At 38.7% G+C, this 20,958-nt stretch overlaps 1 protein-coding gene across 6 annotated transcripts in view; it reads left to right on the top strand.

The window, feature by feature from the left end:
* HMGCLL1 (3-hydroxy-3-methylglutaryl-CoA lyase like 1) overlaps positions 1–11,561 on the top strand; it is a gene marked incomplete at its 5' end in the record, with an annotated part of 136,552 nt that extends 124,991 nt beyond the window's left edge. For 4 of the 6 annotated variants that reach the window (XM_082663979.1, XM_082663980.1, XM_082663977.1 and 1 more), the window contains 2 exons: positions 7,006–7,131; positions 11,263–11,561. In XM_082663979.1, coding sequence (XP_082520105.1) covers positions 7,006–7,131; positions 11,263–11,364 — 228 coding nt within the window. In that variant the 3' untranslated portion in view covers positions 11,365–11,561. The remainder of the gene's footprint in view (positions 1–7,005; positions 7,132–11,262) is intronic. The other 2 variants (XM_082663981.1, XM_082663978.1) reach the window with 1 other exon arrangement.
* Between the last annotated feature and the right edge of the window lie 9,397 nt (positions 11,562–20,958).

Below are 20,958 nucleotides of genomic sequence, written 5' to 3'. Positions count from 1 at the left end.
TTTAATGCAACCAGGTGTGTAAATGCAGCTGGCATTTAATTATTAGCACATAGTCAGTTAACTATTAATACTGAACAGTAGCACACAAATGTTATACCTGTTAAACTCTGTCTCATACTAACTGTGTGAAGCATGGACCGTCACTTCCCTTTTCTAAGCCTCAGTTTCCTCATCAGTAAATGAGCATGAATTACTGCCCACTTACCATGATTTTGTGGAGTTTTCTCATATGTGAAGTATGTGGTGCCGTATCTGTGATATAATAAGCCTTCAATCAATGTTCACTAATAGTATTTATTATTTCTCAGTCTACTGAAATTGAGAACTTTCTTATGTTTTTCCATTTCCTTATTTCCTTCTATGTACACACCCCCATTTCTATCTCAGTTTGAAATATACTACATGAAAGTACAAATATAATCTATCTCATTATGTGTGGTAAGGCAGGGAGGAGTGAAACGTGCAGGAAACCTTTTTCAAAGACAAGAGATGGTCTATGAAAGCGTTAATAATCCATCACGTTAGCTTACTCACCCCCAACAGCAAGGTATCATGATTTACATACCAATTTTGGTGTATAACTTCAGTGTATGGAAACACTGGGCTTTATTCATGCATGCCAATGGTTCACTATCTGTGGTTTATAAAGCATGGTATGTTCACAGTACACATGAATGGCAAGTAGTTGGTACCAAAACTCCATATATGGTAATTCTTTAGAGTGCTGGGTGAGTAGCATCTCAGAGCAAGATCTGGGCTCCCTGGAAAGAGTGCTGTGACCCACTAGTGACACTGGTCTGGCTGCTGGGGGAGAAGTAGCGCATCACATGTGGATAATTACAATCCTCTGTTGGAGGGAATATTAGCTGTGAGGAACAAGTTGAAGGGAAAAATATTAGAAAAATGAGTATATTTGTAATATTTTATCCTACATGAATATTTGTCTTTTTCCTCATGAGTAACTTAAATCCCCACAATGAGTAATTTCCCTGTCAGAGATTCACTTGTTATTTTAATTCAAATGTAACATTATTACAGATTTCTAAAGAAAAATTTGGTCTTGGCAAAAAAAGTAGACATCATTTCAAAAAATAACATTGCCAAAATTCTTCTATATGTTCCTTAATACTTTACTAACTTCAATATGTAAAATTGTAGATTTCATTAAATATTTTGAAATCAGACATATATGGAAGATTATATGTTTTGGAAAATGATTTCTTTGACTCCTCTTCTTATCATATTTCTCAGTTTTGTTTGGAGAATAAGTTCTTACAGCATGAGAAAAAGTCGAGATGATACTTTCAGTATTGTATTTTGTATCAATTGTATATTGTATTGTATTATTGTATCAGCATGATCTGGGCATCCAAGCACTATGCAAAATTAACAAAGTTAATTCTCCTCATAGCTCACCTGAGATTGTAGTACAGAGTGATAATGCTCGTGTTATATCTACAGCTAATTTGCAATTTTCCAGAAGAAGTGGTCACTCATATTTTATCCATTTTCCTCAGCCTTAAGTCCAAGTATACGTCTGGGAGCTCAAGCAGATGGAGCCCATAACCGCACTCACCAGGCTTTTCATAACCTGGGTCACTGTGTTAATAGCTTTGGTCATGAGCTTTGAGGGAAGTGGAAGCCAAAGTCACCTCCACCCTTTGAGTTACATATTCATTTCATTTTAGGGAGAATTAGCTCCCTGAGTTCTAGAGAGGATCGTTTCTCATTTGGCAATAGTGAACTATTTCTCAGTGACAGACAAAATGTATACTAATATTAATTTCTAACACTAATCTCCATGAGCTACAGAGCTTTGTATGTATTCCAAGTCCCTGGCACATAGAACATGCTCAATAAACATGTTCAAATCAAAGGAAGAATAATAAAAAATATACTGATTACATTGAACCACAGATGATGCGCTACGCACCATTAGTAAAAGTTTCCTTATTTTAAAGGTAACACAATATTTATTTGCATAATATAAAGCTATTTACTTACGTATTTGCTGTTTCTGGGTTGGAGCACAGTGGCAGTTCAATGCTTGACTTTAACTTGGTGGATTTTGGTGTTACATCGCCATCTTGTGGTTATTAATCTGAAGATATTTCCTTCAAAACAAAACCCAAATGCTTTGTTTTGCAACATACTGTATGGTGCAGAAAACCATTTGTGCTTGTGTGTTTACACACACACACACACACACACACACACACACACACACACACACAGACGCCAGGAATCTGACCATCTGAAAAGCAGTGTTTTAGATTTGGAGACATGGGAAAGGAAATATCTAAGACTAATCTTTTAATGCAGTCTCTTGCATGATAAAATAAGCTATGCAACCCATCTACTATTATCAAATACATGAGGATATTATAGCAATGCATTTTCTATAATACTATGATTTCAGTAGCAAAGTAAAAACATGTTTCCTCTATTTACCATAAACAACAGAGAAGAAATAATGTTTTTCTTCCTGCTCTGTTAAGAACTTGTTTACATCATAATATGTACCGTTTCTAATGGAATAGGGAAGTCGAGGTAAAGAAAACATACACAGTGAAATCAAATTTTCTTAGATGACTATGACTAGAAATTTACAAAGCAGCTTGTTCCAAAATAAAGTTATCTAACTTAGTGTATGGGTAACACTATCCATTGAGAAGATACGTATTTCTGGGGAACAGAATTGCACAGTTGATAGAGGACGAAATTGAGAGGATATTATGTAGAAAGTTCTATTTTTAAAGTACTGTGATTTTTTTTTTGGAAGAGAGACTTTAAAAGGAACACATATCTTAATATTCTCCTTCACAGCTAAGGTATACTTTAATAAACTCTCTTTAAATTTGCTTATTGAAATTTTAAATCCACATACTGCTCTTAGAATTGATTCAATTGATTTGTGACTAGCACTCACAGAAATATAATCTGTTCCAGAGCAAATGTGATGGTAGGAAAGAGGGAAGGACCATTTTCCAGGGAGGCTTTCACCCAGATCATGTCTGCCTTTACGAAATTATGCACACTTAAATCCTAGAAAGATCAGTTAGTTGCAAAATAAATTGTTGGTCAATAAACTCAGTCGTAGGTTTATTTATTCTCATTTTCATTTATTTACTGTCATTCTACGACAGGCTACAGTTTGCAGAAATCTTTCTTTTTCTTTTTCTAATTATATATGTAATTACATTCATTGTGGGGCCATTAGAAAACAAGACAAACAGAATTAAAATAAAATGAATTACCTAGAGTCACACACCCAGTGATCACTGCTGTTGGCATTTTGGTATATTATCCAAATTCTACCTTTTTTTTTTTAGAAAATGGGATTATGGTTCCATACACCATGATAATGTCCTGTAATCTGTTTCTTTCCCTTAACTATGCATTTACATAGCATTTATCATTCCATTTTATAGCTACACCTTAATTAATTTAAATTAGTCCCCATTACAGACATTTGGCTGGTTTTCAAATTTTTATTCATATAAAACATACTGTAATGAATCTATATATAAGGGGTGTGTTTCATGTGTGACACACATACACTCACCCATATATATCTGTTTTTATTTCTTACCTAATTATTTACTTAGAATTTGTGAAATATTCCTAGGAAGTACTTTTTTGATAGAAATTTCTAGGATAATGGATATTGGCAATTAAGACTAATTACTAGTTAATTGTTCAACAGAAAAAATGTTCCAGGTTATTTTCCTACCAGTTTAAGTTTTCCTGTTTACCTTCAGTTCCAACAACACCTCCTTTTTGTCATTGATGTTTATCAAAGTCTAATGCACATACAGAAAATTGCACTAATCATAAGCCCTCGTGGTAGACTGAAGCCATCTTTCACCTCTCATGCTGGTACTGCTGACATTCACTACCTCATACTTTTTGGGGTGTTCTTTCAAAAACAGGTTTTCTTGAAAAGTTGATCTGTCCTGATTAACTCTTTGCTGCCTCAGGGTACAGAGCATCTCTAAATGAAAGCTCACTCATACCCACAGTTGATAAAGTCGGAGATGGATGAGAACCTTACCTCAGGGGTTCCCACACTTAATTACACAAGAGATCACCGGAGGGAGCTTTAAAGAGATACCAATGCTTGACCCCATTCCCAGACAAAGATTCTGGGGAGAAACTTGGCTGTTAGTTTTAAAAGGTCCCCAGGTGATTATAATTGGTAAGGATTGAGAACCACTGAAACCTCTTTCTCCTGGAGTGATAGATTCAATTCTACTGAATAGATAAATATTAACCTATAGGTGAAGAATGCTTCTGCCTATTTGATGTCCTGGCAGACTTCCAGAGATGAGCTCAGTGTCTGAACCTTTGTCTTTTCCAACTACTGGACAATTCCACAGATTTCACTCCTAGAGCATAATTCTTTAAACTTACTATTTTGATTCACTGCAAATGTAGACTGCCCTAAATGGACCAGTACTTTAGCTGGTCAGTTATTAACACCCAAATATGATTGAGCTTTGAGAGAGGTCGTGATAAAGGAAGAAGAGCCATTGCCACCTTCCCATGTTGAGTAGTATAATGAGGAGAAATGGAGGTACAGAAGCAAACCAATTATATCTGTAAACTTTGCATTAGTCCCAAAGGCATCTATGGCTTTTGGACTATGGTTCTGCCCTTGGGAGCCTTGGTAAACATTCTAGGTCTCACCAGAGAAAATTCAGAACAGTAAAATTGTGCAGCCCCTTGAACCATAATGGAAAAGAACATAAAAAAGAATGTGTGTGTGTGTGTGTGTATATATATGTATATACATATATATACATATATATGAAACTGAATCACTTTGCTGTATAGCAGAAATTAACATGACATTGTAAATCAACTATACTTCAATTTAAAAAATGTGCAGCCCCCTTGGCATGTCAAAGGAGATAGGAGCCACCTGAAGAGCTCCCAACAGCTAAATCTCAAACGTGAGTGACAAGACATATAAAGGAATATTGGATTACAACCCAAAGTACTAACTAAATACCCATGAGTCTCTACTGATATAAACAAATATTTGAAGAAATAAATAAATATGGGAAAATAGACAAATCTCTCATATGGGAAATTTCTAAATAATTTAGGCAGGTATTCTCCACTCCTTAGGTGTGAGCTGCACATAGTGACTTTTTTCCAAAAAGTGCCATATGGAAAAGGGGGCATGGGGTCAAGTGAACATCATCAGTTGTAAACCATATAGTACGCACCCTTGATATGATGTGTTAAGACTGGCACTTCCCCTGTGTTGCTCTCCTCACAAAACTTCAGGACTCCAGTCTAACCATGAGAAAACATCAGACATACCCACCTTGAAAGACATTGTGCAAAACACATGACAAGTAACAATTCAAAATTGTCAAGGTCAATGAGGACAAAGAATGTCTGAGAAGGTGTCACAGCCACAGCAGGAGATAAGACAACTACATGTAATGTGGTACCCGGATGAGTTCCTGGAAAAGAAAAGGACATTAGCTTCTAAACTAAGGAAATCTGAATCATGTGTGGACTTTAGTTAATAATAACATATTATATGTGTTCGTTAGTTGTGACAAATATACCATAATGATGTAAGATGTGAACAATAGGGGAAATTGTGTGTAATGTATGGAAATGCTGTGTACTTTCTTCCCAAATTTTCTGAAAATTTAAAACTATTCTAAAATAAAAAGTTTATCAAAAAAGGAAAGGAAAAAGAAAGAAAGTGTGATTCCTCAGAGCAGCAGTGAGAACAGCATCTGGGATCTTGTTAAAAATTCAAATTCTCAGGGCCCAGCCCAGACCTCCAGAATCAGAAACTCTGGGGATGTAACAGCCATTTGTGATTCTGCTTCTGTGACTGAGAACTGCTGATCTAGCAGATTGGCCAAGGGCTCTGTTTCCCAGCACTTCTCGTTTTAGATGAGGTCGTATTACTTTTTCTTCAATGTCCAGGAGTGAAGAGTCAGATTAGCCTCTTAGTGGCTTCTGATTTCCCAATTGTCCCTTTCCAGAGAGGGCTGCTCTGCTTGCCTCTCTTCTTATGTTATTCAAATCTGATCCCCAGGGTCCCTTTCAGACCCTTTTGTGCTCTTGTCTTTCACAACTTTTCCAGTCCACAGAGATCTCCACCTTGGATATCCCCAGACTCATAACATGAACCAACTTGCATGTTTCCAGAGGCCACAAATCACAGCAGAATGTGAATTCTCTGGAGACACAGGTGACCTTGGGCAAAATGTGTGATCCCTCTGTACTTGAGTTTCTTCATCGTGATTTGGGGATGATGGAAGAGTATCTACCTCCTGGGTTTGTGTGGGAATTGTGAGTTAGTATCATGAGGTATTAATAATAATATCCAGCACTTAGTGAGGACCCAGTAAATGTGAGCTGCTACAATTGTTAGTGGTAGATGTCCTGCCTCTCAAATGTCTCTTCACTCCTCCCAAAACAGCAGGGTTTTGTGCACAAAATAAAGTAATGGCTCAATAAAAATTGGATGAATTGAGTGAATACGTTGAGCCCACAAAATACAAGTTCAAACATAAGGACAGCTCTCCACCCCCCCACCCCCCCGTCTGTCTTCGAAGTCACCTTGATTTTGAGTCAGGATGTTGGAAATCTTTCCTGTTGGTTATATAAGGTTTTTAGACTAAAGCTCAAAATTAGGTTGGAAAATACACCCCATGTGTGTATTTATCTTACTTCAGTCTTCATCCCCTACCTTTGTTCTGTTATCAATGAAAACGCCATTTCAGTTTTGACCTAAGATTATTCTCATTCCCGAGATCCTTAGCAGAGTGTCTGTTAGCCTAAAAGATGAGATTAGTCAGAAAAGAAATTAGCACCTCGGGGACTGTTCTAGCAGCAGGTGGGTAAGTGAATAGGTTGGAATCGTGGTTCAGATTTTCCTTATTTGCTCTTTGGAACAGGTTAAATAGAGATGCAACAACTTATATGCCATAATGAGACAAACCTTGGGTGTTTGGGTTTGTTTTCCAGATGGGGATTAATGTGGTGGATTCTGCAGTATCCGGATTAGGTGGTTGCCCTTATGCAAAAGGTGCTTCTGGGAACGTAGCCACTGAGGATTTGATCTACATGCTTAATGGCCTGGGGGTCAAGACAGTAAGTTAACTTAGCATATTTTAATATTCATACATTCCTTGCAGATTCAAATTTGAATGCTTCTTGGATTTGGGAAGCAACTTTGAGGTCAAGTTTTACTACACTTTTGCTCTTTGCTAAAATGCATAGTGGGAAAATACAATAAAAAATTCTTGGGGCGGGCTTTATAAAGTAACTTATTGCTATAGTTAGATCACCAATAATGCTACCATTTCACATTTTTATGGTGCTTCATGACCTCCAAAGTCCTTTTTCATCTAGTATCCAGTTTGATTTCACACACTTTGCAAATTTGAGCCTGTCTTTGCTATTATGATTATTGTTTTTGCTGTTTTGTTTTCCTTGGAGGAAAACTAAGATCTTGATTTTCTCATGGTGACAAGTAGGGCTTCTGGAAGAGAGCCCAGGGCACTTTTAAAATGGCCAGTGGAGGACCACAGCTTAATAATACTTAGCATGTGAGCAAGAATACTCTCTTTACAAGTGCTACCTGAAAAAGTCACATGCTCTATAATAACCCACGAAAATTAGTACCTTGTTTTGCCACATGCTTGTTAAAATGGCCTACCAGTCTCTAAGGCAGATTTTCTTTTTTTTTAAGGATAAAATATAAAAGGCAAAAAACTGTTCACAGATTATCAGAAGTTCAAAATGTTTTCTGAGATGTAAAGCATCACCTGGATTGCAGAATGGAATTGTCCTCTCCATCTCTCCTCTCTCTCCTCTTCCCTCGTTCTACTGAGCGATGCTCCTGCAGCAGCCAGCTTGTCGCCACTCTCCTTCCCTGTGGCATTTGGTTTCTCACCTCCACCCCTTGCTCCTGCTTTCACCACCCCTTGGAATAGCCTTACTGCCCATACTCGATTTCACCTGGAAAGTGAGGCACCACCATCCTCAAAAACGCACCTTCTAGCATCTCCCTGCTGATTTCCCAGGCCCACACTGCTGGGTTCCTCTCCTCTGTGTTTCCAGGCTACCTTTGTGTCTTCCTCTGAACCTACCACAAGGCTGTAGAACCATCTTCTTTCTGTGTCTAGGTCCCCCTGCAGGCAGAAATATAGTATGACAGCTGATTCACAGGTGCCTGTTGCCTAGAGACCCTCAATAATGTTCAGTGAAAGACTGATACCACTTGGCACTAAACGCCAGGAGCCTCTCTTCTCTGGTTAGAAATAGCTATTACAAAGTAGCCTGATTGTTTCCATCATTTCCATTAGAAATGTATGACCGTGACAGAAGTAGAAATCCTTTCTTTTCTTAAAATTTATTTTATTGAAGTATAGTTGACCTGCAGTGTTGTGTTAATTTCTACTGTAAAGCAAAGTGATTCAGTTATATATATATATATTCTTTCTAATATTCTTTTCCATTATGATTTATCACAGGATATTCAATGCATTTCCCTGTGCTATACAGTAGGGCCTTGTTGTTTTATCTGTCCGGTATATAATAGTTTGCATCTGCTGATCCCAAACTCCCAATTCATAGAAATCCTTTCTTGAAGATTTAAATGACTTGGTTGAACTCAGCTGAGTCAACATATGAACTCTGCTTCATATGTGTCAGGCCATGCGGGTCCAAATGCAAATAAGCCATGTCTCCATTCCTAAGAATTTCACAGTTCAAAGACAGTTGTTACATTGGATATCAGCCAACAAGCCAAGACTCTCTGTACAACCTGTATCACTATGTCTCCCATGCCTAGTCAACTACCAAGAGCTACTGCTTCAACTTCTAAAATATTTTGGTTGTTTGTTCCTTCCTTACTATCCTTGCTGTAGCTACATCAGCACAAGTTCTTATCTCTTTCCTGGATATTCATCCTCCACACTGGTCTGCTGGCTTCAGGCTGCCTTTAAATTCATCCTCCTTGCTACCATAAAAGATTTTATCTAAAACACAAATATGAATATGCCTTGCTCCTACTTGGGTACTCATCAGTGGATTCCCATTTTCTGAAAAGCAAGGCTGTGTTCTACACATTTTATACCTTTTCCAGTCACGTCGGCCCATTCCTTTCCATGTATCCCATGGTATTTTTCAGATGTCTGGTACCCTTCTCTGCTGACAGTGCCTCATTCCTCTTACTTCTTCTCAAGGATTCATACTGTCCGTACAAGCCTCAGGTTAGGATTTACCTTCCTGGCACCCTTCCCTGACACACTCCTCTCCATTTGTTTCCATACCCTTTTCCTCAGTGGGTTGACTACCCTGCAGCTCTGCCCTCACGATCATCCGAGCATCTCTCTCTCTCAGTGACTTTAGTGGAAGTACTGGATTTCCTGTTTAGGGCTCCATATTGCCTGCTTGACCACAGGCACCCTCAAGACAGAAACCATATTCTGCGAGAAGTTCTTGAAACCCCCAAATGGATCATAGTACATGACACGTATTTAAACACCTGGTTTAAGTGCTAAAAGATTTAAGAATAAATGCAACATTATTTCATAAAGGTATCTGTTCATTAAATAAAACGGTAGAGGAAGGCCGAAACAGAATCCTTTAGTACGATACCAACCAATCCCACTGCGTAATTGCTATAAATGGAATTACTGGAAAGCAAAAAAGAATGCTGGTGACTAAAATCTTATTATCTTTTGTTAGATGTAATTCAGAAATGAAAGACACACATGTAGCTTATTATTTACAAAATTTACATATTACTAGATTAAGGATGTAAAACCAAAATGTGCCTAACAGATACTCCACCCAAAACCATTACTATGACAAAACCAAAGCACATGTTAGTACCCTAAAAACAACTTCACAATAAAAAGAAACAGTGAAAATTACTTACCTGTCATTTTACAAAATATTTTTGATGATTTTTTTTTTTTTTTTTCGGTACGCGGGCCTCTCACTGCTGTGGCCTCTCCCGTTGTGGAGCACAGGCTCCGGACGCGCAGGCTCAGCGGCCATGGCTCACGGGCCTAGCTGCTCCGCGGCATGTGGGATCATCCCGTACCGGGGCACGAACCCGTATCCCCTGCATCGGCAGGCAGACTCTCAACCACTGCACCACCAGGGAAGCCCTTTGATGATTTTTAAACAGAAGTAAACTACAAAGAAAACAGTGCCCTAAAAGTTTCTAGAGAGAAGTAACTACCTATATCAAAATGATGATCTCTTTTTGATCACTTGTATGAAAAGCCCCTATGAGTATTTATACTTGTCTGTTTTAAGAAAACGACAAACTTACATACATTTTGAAAACTACTCCTTAATAGCAAGGGAGCCTGAGTCTGTTTGATTTTAAGTCCCTGTTGTTTCTAGTCTGAGTTGAGGGAGGACATAGGAGCTTACGAAATATTACATGGGGCAAATCTCTGGTTAATCCACCTAACACTGTGCCCCCGTTCCACCCTCCCCACCCCCCACCCCCACAGTGACAGCACAGGTGCAGGGTGGAAACCTCGATGGTGATCTTTGGCTCCACCAAGCCCAAGATACCGAGCCTGCCTTGAACTTGGCCTTCATACTCAACTGTTGATCTGTCATCCATGGATTTACCAAAGCCTTTGTTGATCCTACTTATGCTTTCAAACAGTACAGCCTCTCAGGCAAACAAGTTCCAGATGTGTACTAAATACTACTTCATTTTATTGGACTACCTCCTTCAATTTCATGCCAGTAAGAGTGTTTCTGAACATGGTTAAAAATTATACATTCATCTTTCCCATATTTCTTACAGCTTTATCAGGTTTGTTTCTTCATATCCTAAGATATACTAAGAGGGTCTTTTTTCCCCCCTAAGTCCTTATCTTTGAACTCCTCCAAATGATTATCATTTTAATTGCCCTTCACTGATATTTTGTAGAGTCTTTCTGGTTCCACTGTTGTCCTTTGTAGAGTTTAGGTATCAGCATGAATTACACTGAGTTATTCAGGTGTGACTAGCCTATGGTTTTATACTAGGGTCAGATTCAAGATATGTTTTAATAAAGCAGAAAAATCTAAAGCTACATAATTCATGGAGATAAATGCCGCCCCCCCATCAATAATGAACAGCATTTTGTTTAGTAATTTTAAGTGGTTAAGTAACGACTAATACAATTAAAAGGAATCTGTTTTGTCTTCTTTCTCCTTAACCCCCTTTCCCACCTGGTATCACTGTCATCTTTGTCTCACCAGGGTGTGAATCTTTACAAAGTGATGGAAGCTGGTGACTTCATCTGCAAAGCTGTGAATAAAACTACAAACTCTAAAGTAGCACAAGCCTCCTTCAACGCTTGACTTGAATGCATTTGTGAGTTAAGGCTGAGAAGCTCCATTTCAGCTACAGATACTCAACTGAAAATCGTTACTGCCAACTTGTTCTGAAATGTGAAGTAATAGACAAGAGTGGGGGAAAAAAAGAGATACTTTGAAAAAGAGTAGGCTGGATAGATTACAGAAATTGACTGGAAGATACACCAGTCATCAGGTGAATTGCAAGCCGGGGCTAAATAATAAAATTTGTGGACATGCTTTGAACTTGGAGAAAAGTCTACTCTTTTGCTCTTATAGAAGTAACTTTTTAATTTAGTCGACGTGAAAATTGACTTCAGATTTCCCTAAGTATCAAAAACTGTGTTAATACTTAATCAAGCTGGCTTAGCACAGCATACATATCATCAGTAGTTTATGAGCTCCTGCATGGTGTGCAAAGTGTGTGGCCTCCATATTATACGTTATGTGCCTCTGGATCTCAACTTCCCATTTGCCAAGTCAGTTAAATTATGGACCAAGTGCCAAATCTCTATCTGACCCTACATAATTTTTAGCGATAGAACTTTTATATTTCAAGTATGCTAACATCTGTTAATTATTTCAGTGGCTTTATCTTGTTCCAGGAGGCTGTGGTCAGTGACAAGTTGCCACACCCTGGAAACATATTACCTTCCATGTTTGTCACATGCATCCAGTTTACCTTGCTTTCCCTCTCATCAGCTGTAGTGAAAACCAGGAGCATGTTACTCGGCTATTGAGAAATAAGGGGTACAACTTTCATCCCAATGTCTAAGTTGCAGTGATGAGAATAGAGTGATACATGTACTTTTATCATTTTCAGCTCACTTCCAAATTGTCCAAGAAATGTCACTGTGATCCTAAGAATATTAAGGCAGTTATTAAAATTCATGAAAAAAAACAACTTTTCCATTGATTCAGTTTGATTAAATCACATCTGTTTGGGGTTGACTTTTTATGGTTATTTTTAATGTTGAAGTGGCTGAAATTTTATCTTTTGTAATAGCATTGCCAGAAATAGCAAAAATTAATATATCAAAGTTGAGAAGAGGCACAGGACGGCTATGTTAAGAAAGAAACGTTTCTGTAACCTATGCAGATCATATGGGGACAGTATTATTCCATGTGGATCTGAATCGTCAGTTTTATTATTTATGTAGACTTCTCCAAGGATACTGGGTGATCTTATCTTTGAATAAATTTGAATAGAATTTGAAATATGAAAGTGAGCATTGTGAGCTTTCTGTTAAATATTCATCAAAACCACAGAAATAAATTCAAGAAAATAAGAGAAGTACTGATTATACCTACATTAACTTTAAAGATACACAATCAAAAGAAAAGGATCACAAGGGAAGCATATTGGAAATTGACAAAAACTAAGTTCCTACGGATAAGGCTAACGCTCAGGTCATGATGGGTGACAGAGCAGGAGCTTGTCATCAGAACTGAATGATTCCTTGCATTTGGGTTAGTGCTGGGGCAGGGTCAGTGCAGAGAGCAAGCAAAATTGCAGCTCTTTGTGGATCTGTTACAACATCTCTTTTCAGGAAGAACATGACACTGCACCCAGGGGCAGGAATGGGACACGTGCCCTAGTGTGCACAGCAGGATACCTACCCATCTTCTGAGGAGACTGACTTTTCCTCTCTCTTATGCAACTGTGGAATTCTTAGTTTTGAGATGTTCGGCAAAGCATCAGTTGATGCAAACTGCTTATAGAAACAGTGAAAGGCAAAACTTTGTTGTTTAGAAATAAAAACCACGGACTCTCCAAAAGGCAGAGCAAGTCGTGAGAACCCCAGGTGCAGCCTAGCACACACTTACATGGCACACACATCAGTCTACCAGTTCATATCCCAGAACACCTGGAAGATTCCTAATCACACGCATCACAGGAAAAGTTTGTGTTTTAGGTCTGTTATCCTTTCTCCACCCAAACCATCTAAACCCTTCTGCTAACTTAAAGAGAGTTTCTTTTCTGGTTTTGGGGAAAAAAAATCACATAATCAATAAAGCTGCCTGAAGTCCACAGGCAGAATCCCCTCAAAGCTATGTTTCCACTAACTAGGAAACTTTGGAATTGTTGTAGGACCTACCCAAACAACCCACCCACACATAAACCCACACCAGGGTTTGCCCTAGGTGAAAGCTTAGGAATGGCAAAGCAATTATGAAATACATATAGAAGTAAACTTTTATGACATCTGCCCTTTAAGGTTACTGTAAAACGTAGAAATTTTCTAAATTCTGGATTCATGAAATTCATAAAGCAAAGAAATGGAAACTGCCTATGACTTGCTGAGAAAATTCAGAATGCCCTTTTATGTTATTTATTCTGATCACTATAACATTTAATAAATACCCTTTTAGCTACACTTATATGGCTATTCATTTCTATTTATGTGCATGAACTCCAGACGTGCAAGTGACAGGTTACTTAGCATTGAATACGTAAGCCACCAATATCCCTATCACAGCAGTAAAGGAGAGCTAAAATAAGGCCTGGGAACCCTCCAGAAATCTGTATCAAATAGGCACGTGAAGACTTGCTGTGAATACCCATAATTGTTTGCAAAGTGCTTTTGTGGACTAGAAGATAGAAGTTTTATGCTTGTGTGGGGCAGGTCTAAAAGTTAAAAAGGAATAGTTTTGGAGGTATAGAGCTCGGGAGGAAAGCGGGGGCTAGGGAGGAAGGCAGGGAGGAGGGATGCAGGATGGAAGGAGGAGGAGACGGTGGGGAGAGAGGGAGGGAGAGAAAGAGAGGGTTGAGAAACTGTATTTATGTCCTGCCTGTGAGCAGCTCCAGTGGAAGGCATCTCCTGCTCTGGTAGAAGCACCAGTTAGGCTGCTTTAAACTGCAGACAATAGTAAACCTCAACTCCATGGGCTTAAGCAGCAACAGTTTTCTCAGATATCTCAGAAATATTGCTTTTCCACCATCATTTAGCTTCGTGACTCAATTATGTTACAAGATAAGAGTTTCTGCCCATTTCCCTGTTGGCACCTTTGGGCTCCTGCACCTGGGAGTTGCAAGATGGTTGTAGCACTTCTGGGCTTCACCCTTCCCACAGGGCTCAGCCTCTGCTGAAGGCTTTTTCTTCTGGAATGCCTGTTTTTAATCAATGAAGAGCGTTTCCCCCACCCCATCCCAAACTTCCTCTCCTGTTTCACTGGGCAGAACATCATCATGTGCCCCTCCCTTAACCACTTACGTGCGGAAAAGACCGTTAGGATACACAAGCCAAGGTTATGGGTGACCTTGAGTGGATCCGTGCAGTGGTGGGGAAAGAGAACCCTGTAGGAGCACGTTTCCTGGTGAGACAGGGTGGGAGAATTGAAGGCAGAAGAGCTCACACCTCTCAGGAAGGAGATGTATCCAAGTTCTCTGAAACTGGAGGAATGGATGGAAATAGAAAAAGTTTCAAACGTGAGAGGAGTAGGTTTTAAGGGGAAAGTAGTCCATCTTGCTAATTGGTCTCTATATTTTTCAGGAAGGTAGGAAGTGAGATCTGCAAGCATTAAAACCGGGGGTGGAGTGAGGGCATGAGAAGAATGGTAATGTGTGAAACCCACCCAGAGCAGTATTACAGGTTAACGTACTCTAAAAAATAGTACAGATGAACTTATTTACAAAAACAGAAACAGACTCACAGACATAGAAAACAAACTTATGGTTACCAAAGGGGAAAGGTGTGTGGGGGGGGATAAATTAGGAGTTTGGGATTAACAGATGTACACTACCATATGTAAAATAAATAAGCAACAAAGATTTACTGTATAGCACAGGGAACTATATTCAATGTCTTACAATAACCTATAATGGGAAAGAATAGAAAAAAAAGAATATGGATATATACATATATACGTATGACTGAATCACTTTGCTGTACACCAGAAACTAACAATATTGTAAATCAACTATACTTCAATTAAAAAAAAATGAAGTTAACTTACTCTGTAACAGTTTTCCAGGGGCTGTTATGTGCTAAATCTAAGTCCACTTCCTGGTCCTCATGCGACCTTTACACCTGTGTTCCACACACTCTCCCCTCTTGAAGCACTTCTTGATTTTTGTGGCCCTGCTCTCTCCTGGGTCCTACTACATCCTTGGTCCCAGGTCCTACCACCTCTTTCATTGTTTGGTCTCCTTCTTCTCTCTATTGTGTTTAACTAGAGACTCACAAATGCAAAATTGCTTACACCTTGCCCCCTCATCCAAATGTGTTCTGTGGCCAGCAGGTTTGTCATCACCTGCTTTTGGGAGCTTTTGGGAAAAGCAGAATCTGGGGCTCCACTCCAGACTGACTGCATCACCATCTGTATTTTTAACAAGATCCTTGCAGGACTCATATGTTTATTACAGTTTGAGAAGCACTTGCCAGTTTGACACCTCCTCTCGGGTATCTAACAGGTATTGGAAGCTCCATGTATTCCAGGTACCTTGTGGCACTTCCCCTTGTGTGTTGTGTCCTAGCCTGTTGTCTTTTCTCTGCTCCTGGAACAAGTCAGCCTGGGACCCATTGCAGGTCCTTTACCTGGTTATTCTCTCTTCCAGTCATGGGTCATGCTCCTTCCCTGGCTGTGATTTCTGGTCACTCAGGTCCTGACAGCATAAATATCACCTCCTTAGTGAGTCTTCCCAGACAACTCCAACTAAAGTAAGGCTTTAGTTACTTTCTCTCACATCAACTTGTTTCATTTAACTCTTTACTTGTTTATTTAACTCTCTACTTGTTTATTTAGTTGTTTATTTTCTTTCTTTCCCCAAGAAAATACACGCTCTAAGAGGGCAGGGTCTTTGCTGTGTTTAACATTCTTACTTCCTTAGGGACTGGAGTAATAGCTATCTATTACATGGTGGTTAGGTGGAAAAATAAAAATAGAAATGAGTTAATTTCAAACAAGAAGAAGAGGAGTATGTGACACAAATGTCACATCCCCTGCCAGCTTCCTCCCCTGGATTCTGTTTCCTGGCAAGATCCAATTGAACAGGCTTGTCATCAGGATTTCTCCAGGATGCTTGGATCGGAGACAGATTTCACCAATTTTCTATACGTGGTATCCCTCAAGCTTATTATAACAGCAAATTAAAATATACACATCAACTGTGAGAAGGAGACACTGACCCTAATGCTCAGTCCCAGAAGAGAGGAGGTGTACTGGACTTACTGCCCATCCATCTGTCCTGAGTTGTCTTTGGCATCATCTGATCTATTACTTAACCACTGTGCAACCTCAGTTGATTTACCAATCCCTTTAAACCTCACTTCAAAACTCACTTCCTTTACATATAAAACTTGGATAATAATGACACTTATTTACACAGCTGTTGGAAGGATTTCATGAAATAATGCTTACAAGTGTTTGGCAAAGTGCCCATAAGTGGTCAATAAATGTTAACTATCATCATTTTTATTGCCCCTTTCTAGGGCACTGCCCTGGAGTGGAACTCCTCCTCCCTTATGAGTGGTTTAACCCTCATGGAGGCTTTCATAAAAGATCATCCTGTATTCTGTTCCATGAAAAGGGTGCATTGTCTTAAAAGGCCTGCCATGATCCCAAAAGAGACAGCTCACCATTAAACCCCAGAACCATGTAATCTTAAATTGGCACCAAATTTCCATGCTTCACTTCTTACACTGCGTCATTGAACTATGCCTTTTGAGCTGACTTTTCTGTATTTCATGGGACTGTAGTTACTGTAGAAACTTACTATGAGACTTATGCTGAGTAACCCTGTCTAAAGAACATCTTAACAGCCTTAGTCTCCATATCCTGAATCACTTAAAGACAGAAATATCACAAACATTAGGAATTTATTCCTACTCTTTTGATGGTTGCATGATTGGATTGGTATCTATTGCCACCTTAGAGCTGCCAGTGTTTCCTTGGTGGGCTATCAAATTAGGCAGACTTCTCTTTTCTCCTTGTTCTACAGAATATCATTCTGTATGCTTCGATCATGAAGTCGTGAGCTTTGCTGAAAAAGACTATTCTTTGGTTCCATGGGAGCCATGGAGCCATGGTTCCAGGGATCCATCCTCTGACCTGAGCCATAGTATCAAGCTTATGTGGCTTAGGGAAAGGCTTATACCCTTCTAGGAATCAAATGGTAATATCTCACAACTTCTGGTAACTGTTTCATCTGAACTTTCCTTTCTACAGCTAGTTCTTTAAGATCATTGGTAAAGTAGACCAACAACATGTCACGGCTAACCACACCATTATCCTGAGTCATCTGAATCCTGAAGAGCTGTCTCTCAATCAGATAGTTTCACGGTGGCCCCTCTCTATCTGTACATGGATGCTAATATATTGGATTGTTGGGCAGATATTCTGGAAACTTTCTGAGAAGCACCACCTGCTTTTCTTTTTTCCCCCAAGAGATTCATCTAGATGTAACTGGATCATCTGGGAGTCAGCTGATAAAATTCATATTCTGAACGTGTGTATGTTCCGAAGTAGAGGGGAAGCAATGAAATTGGAATACCAGTGTCTGGCTCTTTCTTTTTTCTTTGTTTCTTTGTTCCTTCCTTCCTTCCTTCCTTCCGAAAATAGTTTATTTGGAAATATTTCCATTTTTAGATTTATTTTTGCTGAAAACAATGTATGCCCCCCATAAAAACTTCCTATCTTCTCACTATAAGACAACATTGGAAAATGACTCCTTCACTTTGTCTAAAAACCTTTCAACAAGAACCCCAGTAGTTTTCTTTTTAAAATTCATTTGCTTAAAATATAAAAGTCCAATTTCTTCTGGTAACTTTGTAAGAATAACTGACATATACATGGCAGCCACCTAGTGAATTTCAATAAAATCTTTTCTATGAAATTGGTGGATGGGACTTAAAACCTCAGTCATGGTTTTGTAAGTTTAGCCCTGGGTGCATTTCTGTTTCTAGTCACCTATCTTTGGCAGCTTGCTTTCTTTCCTTCCCAACTTTATTGAGATATAATTGACATGTAACATAGTGTAAGTTTAAGATGTACAATGAGGTGACCTGATGCACTGATATATTACAAAATGATCACCACCATGGTGTTAATTAATACCTCCACAATGTCACATAATTCCCATTACTTTTTTGTGATGAAAACATTTAGTCTACTCTCTTAACAACTTTGAAGTATATAATATAGTATTATTAAGCTCATAAGTACACAGAACAGGTTGGTGGTTGCCAGAGACAGGGAATGGGGAATGGGCAGAATGGATAAAGGGGGGTCAAAAGCCACAAACTTCCAGTTATAAAATAAGTAAGTCATAGGGATGTAATGTACAGAATGGTGACAGTAGTTAATAATACTGTATTGCATATTTGAAAATTGTTGAGACTAGATCTTAAAAGTCCTTATCACAAGAAAAAAAATTGTAATTATGTATAGTGATGGATGTTAGCTAGATTTATTGTGATAACTATTTTGTAATATACACAAATATTAAATCATTGTGTTGTACAACTGAAACTAAAATGTCAATTATACCTCAATAAAAAAATAATAAGTATTTATTGAGCACCTACTGTATAATTAGGATTGTATGTGTCTGTGACTAATGAGAATACAGAGGTACATGGTTGCAGTTATTTTTCTAACACCTTAAACAATAAAATGTCTGACTCCATTTTTGACACGTGACCACTGATAGCATTTAAGTACCCCCATACCCCATTATCCTTCTGTGCCAGATCTGGGCCAGCTCTTAAGAAAGCCCTGGTGCTCTGTCCATTGGTGCTGGAGGGGAAGTTCAAATTATGCCATCACCAGCAGGGAATTTCAAACTGTGCAGGAACCACTCCACCCCATGGCTCTACTCCCAGCACAGTAAAGCTCAGGGCCATTCACCCCTTCCTTCCACAAGCCATTTTCAGACCTGCTTGAATATCTTCCCTGATCTTCTCAGAAAGAATCCCTATGTGAGAAATACATCTCTTCATACCCTCTTGGTGTGTTTGGCATCATCAGTCTCCACATCTGAACTCATTTTGGTGGAGGCCCATCCCATCTATGTGAGTAGATAGCATTATACCCTGTAATGCTATCTTCCTGCTTCACCACAATGAAAGCAGGTTATTTTTCAATTTTATGCTGGTTTCCTCATGGTCCCAATATGGCTTCTGTAGCTCCAGTCTTTATATTCACATTCAAGGCCAGAAGGATGGACAATGAAAGACTTGGTGCATCTGTCTCTTTTTCTCAGGAAAATTTTAACTTACTCATTGACATTGGCCAGAACTGTGTCACATCACTGTGCTTAGCTGCTAAAGTCAGGGAATTCAAGCATTTTACTTGAGTATATTTCCACCCCAAACAAAATCATAATTCTCTGTATGGATATGCATGAGACTGGATCCCGGGAAAGCAACTGCCTATATCAGTCAGGCCAAAGAGGATCCTGGGATATAATAATGAGCAAAATGACCAGTGGTCCCTTATGGAACTGTTTGATGGTGGGGATCATAGAAAGTATCATCAAGTGTCAATTACATGTGGAATAAGTGCCATGAATGAGAAACTAATCTTTAAACGTGCATGGTAGAGGTATGACCTTGTCAAGTATTTCCATCTGTAGGACATGATTCAAGAGATGAGACCTGAAAAAAGAATTAAGTTGTTAAATAGTAGAAGAGGAGGGAAAAGACCATTTCATGTTGAAGGGAACATTATGTGTAAAGACCCTTTGGAAGGAAGGATGCATCTGGGAAACTCAAAGAATGTCAGTGTGGCAGAAGCACAGGGGAAAATGGGGGAATGTGGGTGTGTGGACACAGCTGGTTGATAAAGAGCTCAGAAATTATAATATGCAGGAATTCAGATAGACAGATAATTGGGAGTTATGTTTAGAGCCTCAAACTTCTTCCACACCCAGGTGCTCATGGATAAGACATAGCAATCACTCTTTGCATCTATGTATATTTTTGGTAAAAGAAGGCAGACATTTAAAAAGGGCTAAATTACTTAAGAGGAATTAATTTTGCCATGTGATATGTCATTATTCCAGTAAATGTTTCTCAAACCACGCTCAATTCCTTAGGTCTAAATAAATATAAAAAAGAGACGGATGTATCTTTCCTCCTATTGACTGTCTGTTAAGGAACACTTGGAGTGAGAACCATATCTTTTAAAATTTTTTAAATTACCTTGATATTCTTGTAATGGGAGGAAGGGAATGAATGGTCAACTCCTCTCCCATTATTGCCTGTCAAGTTGATTTTTTCCTGGAGATGTGGGGCTCTAGTAACATAAGAGAAAATTATTTTCTCTTGGATCTGTATACTCAGTCATGAATCAGAGGGTAAAATTGTAAAATATGTTCCAGAAAACAAATAGGGTATAGTAACAAACTAGAGATGTGTCATGAAGGAGAAATGATGAATAATTAACAAGGCTTTGTGTTGTCCTGCTTTGCACTGGATGATAAACTAAATATGGAAGAATTTGAAAGACTATGCTATGGGAATAGTAAGGAAAAAAAAAAGGATAAATTATCCCGTAATTAGATTTTACTTGACTCTGAAGAATGTTTAGTAGACTTAGCATTATGCAGGGTTCAACCTAGGAGACCTTTAAAGAATGGTTGTCATTTGACACAAAGTC

This window comes from Grampus griseus (assembly GCF_964374135.1).
Source record: "Grampus griseus genome assembly, chromosome: 10".
NCBI lineage: Eukaryota > Metazoa > Chordata > Mammalia > Artiodactyla > Delphinidae > Grampus > Grampus griseus.
This window is presented reverse-complemented; position numbering and strand designations above follow the sequence as displayed.